Source organism: Bos taurus, chromosome 4 (genome assembly GCF_002263795.3).
Source record: "Bos taurus isolate L1 Dominette 01449 registration number 42190680 breed Hereford chromosome 4, ARS-UCD2.0, whole genome shotgun sequence".
NCBI lineage: Eukaryota > Metazoa > Chordata > Mammalia > Artiodactyla > Bovidae > Bos > Bos taurus.
Window position 1 is genome coordinate 118509165 of NC_037331.1, and position 12132 is coordinate 118521296.

General features: G+C 48.0%; 1 protein-coding gene across 2 annotated transcripts in view; it reads left to right on the forward strand.

Moving 5' to 3' along the window:
* Window positions 1-12132, forward strand: part of UBE3C (ubiquitin protein ligase E3C) — a 115481-nt gene that overhangs the window by 43737 nt on the left and 59612 nt on the right. For both annotated transcript variants that reach the window (XM_005205800.3, NM_001192188.3), the window contains exons 10-11: window positions 1551-1738; window positions 9865-9951. In XM_005205800.3, coding sequence (XP_005205857.2) covers window positions 1551-1738; window positions 9865-9951 — 275 coding nt within the window. The remainder of the gene's footprint in view (window positions 1-1550; window positions 1739-9864; window positions 9952-12132) is intronic.

A 12132-nucleotide genomic window follows, 5' to 3' on the forward strand; every position in this document is an offset into this window, starting at 1 on the left:
AGACTACAGTAGAGAATAAACACAGTTTTCACATGCACTGGTAAACTAGGAAGTCCGTGTGACTCACTCTCTTTCGATGTTGGCTTTGTTGTGGTGATCTGGAGCCACGCCTGTGCTGTCTCCACCGTGTGCCACTACACAGTATAATTGGTACCTAAGTGGTGAGAGAGGAGAGTGAGAAAGCTGGCTTAAAACTTAACATTCAAAAAACGAACATCATGGCACCCGGTCCCATCACTTCATAGCAAATAGATGGGGAAAAAGTGGAAACAGTGACAGACTTTATTTTCTTGGGCTCCGACGTCACTGCAGACAGTGACTGCAGCCATGAAATTAAGATGCTTGCTCCTTGGAAGAAAAGCTATGACAAACAGAGACAGCATATTGAAGAGCAGAGACACCAGTTTGTTGACAAGGGTCTGCTAGTCAAAGCTACTTGGTTTTTCAAGTAGTCATATACAGATGTGAGAGTTAGACCATAAAGAAGGCTGAGTGCTAAAGAATTGATGCTTTTGAACTGTGGTGCTGGAGAAGACTCTTGAGAGTCCCTTAGACTACAAGAAATTCAAATCAGTCCATCCTAAAGGAGATCAGTCCTGAATATTCATTGGAAGGACTGATGCTGAAGCTGAAGCTCCAATACTTTGGAAGAGCCGACTCATTGGAAAAGACCCTGATGCTGGGAAAGATTGAGGGCAAAAGGAGAAGGGGACGACAGAGGATGAGATGGCTGGATGCCATCACCGACTGAATGGGCATGAGTTTGAGCAAACTCTGGGAGGTGATGAAGGACAGGGAAGCCTGACGTGGCTGCAGTCCATGGGGTCGCAAAGAGTCAGACATGCCCGAGTGACTGAACAGCAACAACGAAGTGAAGATACATATGTATGAGACGCATCTCTCATACAGTGTTTATTTAGTAGATTGTTACAGATTACAGAAGTTACATTCATCCAGGTTTCCGAACAGTACAGTCAGCAATACCCAAGACTGCATATATAGTCATATTTTATTTACTCATATGTATATATGTGTATACACACATGAGGAAAGTACACGTTTCATTAATACACCAGATAGGTAAACTTCATTGAGTATTAGCTCAGATTTTAGTCAGTGTATCAGATATTCTAGAGAAGTTAAGATACAAAATGACAGGTTTGTGTATTTCTTTAGATTTTTTTTTCTTAAGTTTTTAAATACTTGCTTAAACTGTGATATCTCAAGTCATTTAAAGTGGAAATTTTGCCAGATGAGAATCCGTTTTCACACAGGTGTATTTCGTCTAGAGCGGTCTGAACACTGTGGAGTGAGCCCTGCTCTCAGTGTGAGGACTAGAGCTCCGTGAGTCCCCCAGCAGCTGCGTGCCCGCGGCCCTGCTCCGCAGGCGTCTGCAGGGGACGTGGGGGCCCTTCGAGGCACGACTTAGCAGAGACGCTGAGGTTGTTCTTCGTGATGCGGATAACCTTTAACATACTGCCTCTCTCACGTGTGAGTCGCGCTGAGCTCTGACAGGACGTGGCTGACCGACCGGTCCCTCTGCCTTTCAGGAGGATGGGCGGCTGTCTGTGCTGTACATCGCCGAGGAGTGTCTGAAGAAGCTGGACACGAAGCAGCAGACCAACACGCTGCTGAGCCTGGTGTGGAGGGACTCGGCCAGCGAGGAGGCCTTCACGCTGATGGCGGCCATCTGCCACACGCTCATGGTGCAGCACCGCGTCTTGGTGCCACGGGCCAGGCGAGTGCTGCGCCCCCTGCCGAGGGGGTGCCCTGGGTTTGCTGCCCTGGTTGGGGGCTCGGGCCTGCCCGGGGCCGTGTGAGGGAGCCAGTGGGGGCTTTTCTCTGCGGGCTGTGTCATGGCTCGTTCTGTCAGATTGCCGTGATAGTTTACTTTGGTACCTGAAGAATCCTTTTGTTTTTCAAAGCAGTGAAGTGAACGTTTGAAGGACAAAACATGGAAGTTTAACTGTGGCCGGTGGGTGTGACAGTAACTTTGAGCTCCCCTTTCCCTGTGCTTTGAGTGATAGCCAAGCAGGTTCCTAGACTTCAACAGACACGTGCTCAGGGCAGGCAGGACGTGAGAGCGGACGTGGCGGGTCCACCGGGGGCTGAGGTCCTCCCGCTGCGGGCGTGTGGGGGCCTGCGTCCCCGGTGGCCTGGCAGAGCCCCCTCTTGTGAAGAGCTGTTTCTTTGGCTAGGAAAGCATGCTTTGACACAAACTGTGTGCAGGGAGCACTCGGCCGCAGCTGCCTTGTAAACAGTCGTGCAGCCAGCTAATGAGGTGCTGTCTTGGCTCGCTGGTGTTTATTACTGTCTGAGGAAGTGAGGCGTCGTGAGGCAGTGAGCCCTGGGTGAGTTGATTAGCTCACTGTGGGCTAATTGCATCAGAGCAGGATGTGAGATCTGAGGACCTGCAGCCCAAGCAGGCCGCTGATTTTATTGGAGCTCAAAGTCCATTGCTCTGGGCAGTAATGACTGGACTTGATGTACCACTGCCCTGGCCTGAGGTTTACTACAGAACTGCTTCCAAAAGGTGTTTAATGAGAGAGGAGCTTTATACGTAGCCTGGGTTTTATGAGTACAGCACCTGTTTCCTCTAAGAAAGTACTCTAGGAATTTTATTTATGGTTTAAATATATTAGGTTCTGAGTATTTAGAGTGTTTTTCATAGCTCGTAAAAGAGCAAATAGGCTTATTTTCGCTGTTGTAGATGTTAACTGCTTTCAGCTTTTAAGAAGGTATTTAAAAGATGATTAGTAAAGTCTAGGCTGATAACTCTTTCTCAGCTCCTCCCAGGCTCATAGCAATCCCTCTTATTTTCAGGGCTGGGATTTGTGGCTTTAGCTTCTGTTTAACGTTGATCGTCAGGAACTCTGAAGGAATTTGGAGGCCCTTTCTACATTGACATGGAAAGGTTTCTAAGATACGTGTTTAAGTGAAAAAAAGAAGTTTCAGAACAATGAGTAATGTTTTGTGTCTTAAAGGTGGGAAAGGTAGAATGTGTATTTGCATAAAGAATCCTGGGAGCATTCACAAGGATTCATGGGCGCGATTCATCACGTCTGGTTTCGGGGGGGTCGGGGGGTGGGGGCGGGTCGAGGGAGGCGGAGAGAGTGGACTTGGAACTGTATACTTTTTAACAGGGTTTTGGGTTTTGAATTATGTGAATTATTTTAATTTTTAAAGATTAAGTAGTTAATGAACCTCCATCTCCTTTTATGAAAGTCTGTAGATCTTACCATTGAACTTGGAAATCTGAATACATTTCTGAATTTAAAAATTGTTCTTCTTTCGGAAAACATATTCACTAACTTTGAATGTGAGCAGGCATTCACTGGTTTTGCCGGGGGCAGGAGAAGGCCGGCTCTCTCCCAGTGTCTCGAGAACTGAGCCTCGCACATGGATACTTCGCAGCCACTGAGGACAGCGGCTCGCAGGTGCTCAGCTTTGCCCCTGGCCGACTCTCCTCTTGCTTCGTGGGCAGGAGTCTGGTGTTTTACTGGTGGGTTTGTGCTGCTGGGGGGTGTCCATGGTGCAGCAGGGCCCGCTCGCGGCCACCCGTCTCCCTGGCGCCCCGCGCGGTGGCAGGACCCTGAGCCCGGTCTCCCCCTCTGCCGTGTCCCTGTCCTGGGAGCCGGTTTGCATGTTGCCTGACAGATGCAGGGCTCGCCTGAGTTCCCTTTCCTCCTGGGCTCCTCCTCCTCACTGCCTTCTGCAGGTTCTCCGTGGTCTCTGTTTCAGTGTTTCTTAACCTTTGCCCTCTCTTCGTGTTCAGTTTCTTTTTTCCTTTCTGCTTGGTAGATCCTCTGGGGTCTTGTCCACGCGGACGGCTTTCCTGAGCCCCAGCTTCGACTTCAGCCCTTTTGCAGGGCGTCCTCTCCTTTCACAGTGCCTGCGGTGGAGCTCAGCATCTTCCCCAAAACCTGGGCGTCATGCTGGGGCTGCGGTGTCCTGAGGGCAGCCGCTAGTGAAGCGTGGCCCCTCCGCTTCCCCGGGCACACCAGCCGCATCGCAGGCACTCACTGGTTGTGTGGCACGGGCAGCCCCACGTGGACCGGCTGCTCAGCACAGACGGTCATGCGGAGCAGTGCTGCCGGGAGTCTAGGCTGGGATTCGCGCCCGTCTCAGGGATTCCCCGTGTGCGTTCAGTCCCCATGGTGTGTGATGAGCTTCGCGCCCGTCTCAGGGATTCCCCGTGTGCGTTCAGTCCCCATGGTGTGTGATGAGCTTTGCGCCCGTCTCAGGGATTCCCCGTGTGCGTTCAGTCCCCATGCTGTGTGATGAGCTTCGCGCCCGTCTCAGGGATTCCCTGTGTGCATTCAGTCCCCATGCTGTGTGATGAGATTCGCGCCTGTCTCAGGGATTCCCTGTGTGCGTTCAGTCCCCATGGTGTGTGAGTGCTGGGAACTTCGTGTCACGTGTTCCCAGACTAAACTGTCAAAGTACGACCCTCACTATTTCGTTGTCTTGCTTAAACATCTCCCAGTGAATCCTTTTGTTCGGGAAGTCTTCCCCTTCCTTTGCTGACTGTGGTGCGGTGTCCTCCCCTAAGCCAGCGTCGCTTGCCTCTCCTCTGTTTCTCGCTGTGGAAGGCTGTCCCTGCCTCAGCCAGCTTCGTCCCTTTCGCATCGTCGCGTTCCTCTGTGCCTCCAGGCGTTTCACACCGCTCCCCTCCGCCTGCGCTAGTGTCTGTCCAAAGACAGCTGCCGCCTCCCTGCCTCCCCCTGGCTGCCGTGTCCGTCAGAGCCCTGCAGAGGCTGTCACCTTTCAGAAACCCCCCTGGTTTATTATATCCTGAGATTTCACCTGTGACTACAGCTCCCAGGGAAACTTTCATTTTACTGTAGGGTCTCCCTTTTAGAGAGCTGATTTTAAGGAGTTTGGATTTATACTTAAGGTGGGCAGAAAAGCATATTCTTGGGGGCTCTTTTGTTTCATTAACATGTAAAGACTTTGAAATGGCATTTTAAAGATAATGTTTTAAGGATCATGGCCTCCCTGGTAACTCAGATGGTAAAGAGTATGCCTGCAATTTGGGAGACCTGGGTTTGATCCCTGGGTCGGGAAGATCCCCTGGAGAAGGAAATGGGGAGAATCCCATGGATGGATGGATGGGCTATAGTCCATGGGGTCCAAAGAGTCAGACACGACTGAGCGACTAACACTTTAAGGATCAGAAAGGTTGATGTGACCATTTCTCTAGTTTTCTTGTTCATATATCAAATCAGAAGCCATTAGGATTAGTTTTATTACATCCTGTGCTCAGTTGTTTTTACCAGAAACTAGAACGAGCCAGCCTGACTGTGCCTCACGTCACTCATCCCTGGTTTGGGCAGTCGTGAGCGCTGTTTCCTTGTCTGCTCTCTAAATACCACTAATGTGGTCGTGGGCACTCCTTAGCTCTTGATTATAGAATCATAGTTTTAATAATTTGAGATTGATTATGCAAATGACTTCAGAGGAAAAGAATATAAATTCATGTTTCGTGTACGTTCCAGAAGTAGTCGTCACTGTTCATGTTTTTGTAAACAAATTTTAGAGGATTTTAGAACCAATACCGAGAATGTACCTACAGAGAGAAACAATTTTTGGCGGGGGGGTGGGCGCTGTGATTTCATGTTTACTTTTATTATCAATGATATTTTCAATATAAGTGATAGATTTAAGGAGCTGTTTGATTATTGTTATAATTTGTATTGTTACAAAGATCACATAAAATTTGTGAGCTTTTTAATATTTTCAGTACACAATGATTTTATTGTCTATCTTGAACTCATATTTATAAATGAATTGGCAGCGGTTATTGTTGGAGATATCAAACTAATAAACTAGGCCTGCTTTAGTCAAATTTAGGAATATAATTTATAGTGGGTTTTGAACATCTTATAATTTTCTAAACATTTTTGACTGACACTTCACAGGAAATACAAGTAAACTTGGAAAAGCATACACAAAGCTTATTTAAAAGTTTTTTAAGTTTTCTTGTAAAAAAAGCAAGGGAAGGGGTTATCCAAGAAGTCACATAAGGTCCCAGCGGTGCCTCTGCTGTCTTCGTGTAAACTGCAGTAGGAGTGAAGGCGCCCTTCTTTTCTTTTCTTTTTTTTTTTTGAGTATTAATTTTTTTTAAATTTTATTTTATTTGTAAACTTTACAATATTGTATTAGTTTTGCCAAATATCGAAATGAATCCGCCACAGGTATACCTGTGTTCCCCATTCTGAACCCTCCTCCCTCCTCCCTCCCCATACCCTCCTTCTGGGTCGTCCCAGTGCACCAGCCCCAAGCATCCAGTATCGTGCATCGAACCTGGACTGGCGACTCGCTCCATACACGATACCATATATGTTTCAATGCCATTCTCCCAAATCTCCCCACCCTCTCCCCCTCCCACAGAGTCCATAAGACTGATCTATACATCAGTGTCTCTTGCTGTCTCGTACACAGGGTTATTGTTACCATCTTTCTAAATTCCATATATATGCGTTAGTATATTATATTGGTGTTTTTCTTTCTGGCTTACTTCACTCTGTATAATAGTGTCTGTTTCCTCTTGAACGGAAACTGGAGAGAAGCCTCGTCATCAGGGGAGGGAGCTGTGTGTCTAAACTGTTGTGGTTTTGGTGCTGGGACGTTGACAGAGCACAGCAGTGTGTCGAAGCTGATCTTCTGTCCTTAGTCCCCGGTTTGTCTGTGAAGGAATGATGTTTTAGCAGGTTGCCTCAAACTGAAATTCATCTTAAAACTTTTATTATCATTAAGGAAATTGGAGTTAATTTTTTATCTTGCACTATCTCACAGATGAAATTTATATATGTATTTTCGTATTGACTTGGCAAAAAGAGTGATCCTTTGAGCAGGAAAACACAAAGATCACATTTGCGCCTGTGGCTGCAGGAGTGGACTGGTCCTTGGGTGGCTGACCTGTCGTATTTCTCTTACCTGTGACCCTTTACACACAGAGGAGGTCTCTGAGAATGCCTTGCTGTCGTGACCTTCACTGCCTGTGTGTGAGCAGGAGTCTCCCACTGTGTCCTCTTTAATAACTTAAGTCGTCCTTGCAGACAGACTGCTCTGAATTTATGACCTGGGTTGGAAATGTTGCCCTTTACTAATTAACTCATAGTGTTGTCTCAGCTAAATAAAGCTTCATGGGTAGTTTTAACTATATCCCAGTGTATGTAAAGCATACGTCACTTCCTCGCCTTTTAGCGGTCAAGCCCAAATAACATTAACGTGTAGAAAATGGTTTAATAATTTGTGTTTTTATTGCCTGTTGAGTGATTAATTTACACAGTTTCAGAATGTTGACTTGAAGTATAACTTTTGAAATGCGTATGTATATTCATGTGGAAAGATGTTAGTTACAACCTTGGATGAAAGGCTGTGTTAGAGGAGGATGTGTTGGGAGAACCCACTTTTGTTTACTTCTGTCTGGTGTGTCTGGGTGATTTACTCCAAGATACTAACTGATTACTTCTGGGAAGATGGGTGAAGTGCTGCGGAAGACCTTGTCTCTCGTGCTGCTGCCGTTAAGAAAAAAGAATAGAGGACGTGCCTCCTTAGAGCAGTCGTTCCTCGGATCTCTGAGGAGCTAAGTGTCAGGATTTACACTAACACCAAGTTAAGACATCACGTCAGTGAAGTTATACTAGATGGTACATTCTTTCACAGAGGCCGTGGTTTCTTGATTAAGGACAAATAAGGCAAGCAGAACCTTCTTGAATTCTTTTCTGTTGAAAGGTCATGGTTTTCATAGCTTTGTTTTTATTGTTTTCCATGGTTTGTTTAATTGATCTATTGTCTTCTTACTGTTTTTTCATTATTCCAGTCATTCTTATTTTTTAATTTCTCAACTGAACGAATTAGTGTGGTGCCCATACCATGCGTAAGTGTGTGCTCAGGGCAGATGTAACTCACTCCTGCAGACTCTTCCTGTTTTTAAGCTGGAAGAGACCATAGCCTCGGTGCGGGAGGGTCCCCTCGTTCTCTGATGCAGACGCTGCTCGGGGCCACGTGGCACCTGAAGAGTGGCGGGCCGAGCGGTCGCCTAGAGTCTCCCAGCCCGGGACTCATGGCTCGGGCACGTTTCACATCGTCCTTCGTGCTTTCCGGAGTTTTAAATGGTTCTCTGTTTTTAGACGCACCCACTTTCAGCAGCGCTGGGTCTCCGCTGCTGCGAGAGGGCGTCCTCTGTGGGTCTTCGCTGTGGCGCCTGGCTTCTCACTGTGCTGGCTTCTCTCGTGGAGGAGCACAGGCTCTAGGCCCCTAGGCTCAGGGCTTGTGACCCTCGGGCTGTGTTACGGGATCTTCCCGGACCAGGGATTGAACCCGCGTCCCCTGCGTTGGCGGGTGGATTCTTACCCACTGGGCCACCAGGGAGGCTCAGTGATGTGCTTTTAATGTCATTTGGACATCTCAAAATGCACCACGCTAAGACACGATTGGACTTTTTAAAACCAGGACTCTGTAACCCCTATTGTATACTTAGAAACTGCTGGTGCTGAGGAATATATCTGATGTTTTTGACTGAATGCAGGAAAATAACCAACTTAAGACTTGAAGAGTGATTGATTTATCTAAGCCCCATTCGTTTCTCTTCCACTACGGGCATTTAAATTAATGCACTTTTGGCAAAGTTTGGTCTGTTAAAATACTTTTTATTATACTCAGAACAATATTTATGGCAACTGGTTACTAACTGTAGAGAATTCTGGATGCACGTTACATGCTGCTTTAACTTAGATCATCCCATTACTGTTAATGGCTGACCTGAGGAGACCCCAAGGCTGGTGGCCTCACTGTTGAGGAGGTGGGGCAACCTCTGCTGGCTCCTCAGGAGCCTTTGGGGTGCTGCTTGCTCCGTCATGAGCTCGCTTGACAACTCGGGTCCAACAGCATCCCAGAGGTCTTTTCCACCCTGAAAATACAGTGATTCCGTGTTAAGTTCAGCATCACACAAAAGGTGGGTAAGACTAGATGGTATGTAGGTCTTCAGAATGCAGCGTTCTGTTTTCATCCTTAAGTTTTGGTGCCAGGCTCACTGCTCGTGCGCTCTCTGACTCCACCAGGAAAGCCCTATCCTCATTAGTGCTGCTCACTGAGCAAGCTTAGTCTTCGCTCTTTGACTTCATGGTTCTTCTGAGATGATTGTAAAGGCAGATCACATCCCTTTCTTAAAACCACGTTTCCCTACTGTCCTAAACCTTTTCTTAGTGTGATCAGTCTCTTAAGTTTGAAATTTAATTTCTGAGTCCTGCCTGTCTAAAAATGTGACTAGAAATTAAGTCCTATTACAAAAACGCAGTATAGTAAGTAAAGCTAATTTAAAATTAAACTTAGGTATCCACAAAGCTCCTTAGTCTTCTGATTTTATACAGGAGGGGTTTTTTAAGCCTTTAAAATATATTTTTAGATTTAAATTAATTTTGACGTGTTAGCATTAAAAAACGATTTACACATTGGTGTGTGTGTGTTTTAAAGGTAGGGCATTACAATCAGTTGGAAAATGTTACTGTGTGTGAGTGATATTGGTGACGCACAGCACTGTAACACATCGCTGTCCTGTGCTGTGTCCTGAGGGCGGCACACGTGGGTGCGCGTGTGAAGGGCACGCCCAGCTCTCTTTGGGGTCGGTCTCACAGGCGCAGCTCGGGGCCGGCTTAGTGCCGTAGCAGTGAGAACAGGCCCCCAGCATTCGGGGTTCCCGGAGTGTCCTCAGCTGTGGGGAGCAGCCACCGTGGGAGGCGTCAGGACAGATATCTTCTCAGTTGTACGTTATCTTCCGTCTGTCACTTTTCTCTTTTTGGAGAAATATATTGGATGACGATTTGCTAACTCTTACTTATTTTCCCCGTTCCTTTTTAGGCTTCTCTACAGTTTAGCCTTCAATGCCAGGTTTCTGAGACATCTCTGGTTTCTCATATCTTCAATGACAACGCGGATGATCACAGGGTAGGTGTTACAGAGACGGACACATTAAGCTTAAGGACGTGACAAGTGGCCGCCAAATAAAAAGCATTGTAGGGAGGTATTTTTAAGTACTGCTTATACCGAGCTTATTTCATTAGGGAAAAAAGTCTAGATGTCTCAGTTTCACAAAATGAAAAAATTGATGCCTAATCTATGTATAGTATTAAGTGTATGGCTCTATCTGAGGGTAAATTTGTTTTATAAATCATGGTCGGGCCCTCCCTGAGGTCTGGGGTCGAGACTCGGAGCCACCGCTGCAGGTGGTGCAGGTGGGAGCCCTGGTCAGGGAGCCAAGGCCCTGACGCTGCACGGTGTGGCCACACACACACACACTCCTAGTCATGTTGTGGAAACCAGAAACTTGACATTTCTTTGCTCCGTGTCTTTTCTGTGCTTTTGATAGTGAAGATACAGACTTGAAGCAAGTCTACCACCATTACAAACATTAAAACATACAAGATATTGTAAAAATTGGTTTCTAAACCTCTTTGTTGAAATAATTTGATTTTTTATATGAAGTCTTGTGTAACTTGCAGGCTAGAATCTTTAAAGTACATATTTATTGACTGTGTGTAATATATCAAGAATTCATTCGATACTCAGAAACCCTGCATGGTAAGCAGGTGGAGGCCGTTGCCATGCTGAGTTTCTCTGTGAGGGCTCCGTCCTCTGTGCGGTAGTGTGAGAATGTGAGCTCAGTTCTCGGAGACACGGCTTCCCACACGCACTTGCCTGCGGTGGTCACCGCCGGAGGTCCCACCTGCAGCCGCCAGCCCGCCTCCCCGCAGGACAGCCTCTGGCAGGAGGGACCCGAGACAGGAAGCCGCATTGGAGTCTGGGCGCCCGGCGCTGCGTTCGGTACCACCCACTGCCCTCCTCCCCTGCTCTGCGGCCGCCGCCCGCGCCATGCTCTCTGGGTTGGAGCTCGTCGGGGTGGAGGGTGGAAGAGCGCCTGTGGGTGGGCCCCCACCGGCCCTGTGCCAGGAAGCCTCAGAGAGGGACTGGCAGGCGCTCGTAGTACAGGCTGAGGTGCTTTCGTGTGATTTTAACACATGTTTGTGAGTGAGGGGGTTCTGAGTGCCTGCGCTGCAGCTGATGGAACTCAGAGCGGCGAGGTCCTGTACCTCACGACAGCAGCAGTAGAGACGTGGGAGAAGTGGCTTCCGGTCCAGAGCGTATCTTCTGTATCCTTTCATTTTCAAAGTAAAGCCAGAGGTTTCTGGTTTCTTTGTGTGAGTGTATTTCAGCCTCTGGTGGCTGTGCCCACCTTTGCGTTGGTGAGCAACAGGTTTGTTTAGGCAAGAGAGCCTGGGGGTCACTGGGGCAGGAGGTTATTGTCGCCCTGCAGGTGTCTTAGCTTAGCAACAGGGTCCCATCCCGGCCCCGCCTGCTGACGGCCTGTTTGTTCCTGGCCTTGGTGTCCCGCGGGGGAGGGAGCACAGCGTGTGCACGTGTTCTGTCACGGCGGTGGTGATCGTATTAAGTTATTAGCGTTATAAGTCAGTGAAATGACACACATTTTTAAAAACTCATCACTTCTTAGCCCATTTGAGGACATGTGTCTTTTGCGCGTATAGTTTACTCAGGTCCCACAGGGAACTCACAGTGTGTGCTAACACCTTCCTGCTGTGTGGCTCATCACGTTTATATCACAATAAATGCAGGTGAAGTGCCCGACTCCCCTGAAAACAGCACGAAGGGTATTTTGAAAGTAGTTTGGCAGCAGGGCTTACCCAGCTGGGACTCCTGAGCTTTGGCACGCATGAGGCTAATGGGGCGCGTGTCGGGGTGTGGACTCCGGCCCCCACCGCCCTTGGTCTCGGGGCGCACCGGCTCCTCGGTGATTGGGGTGCAGGTGCAGCTGAGGGGGCCAGAACCTAGCCTGTCGCGGGCCTGTGCGGCGAGGCTGGCCTGCTTCATCCTTGTCTTTAACTCAGCGGGGACTGTTCTCACCCTGCCTGTGTCTTTTCACATTGACTGCAATGGCTGGTGGTGCTACAGTAGACAGGAGTGCATTCTCTGAGAGCTTCTGGAGAAGACGAGAAGCTCCGCCAGTTCAGGGGCGAGTGCAGTTGCCATAAGAGCTTCCGCTCTGAAGACCCTTGTTCTGAGGGGGCATGCAGAAGGGAGGGCTTGTTTGACGTCTCGTTGATGCTACTGGTC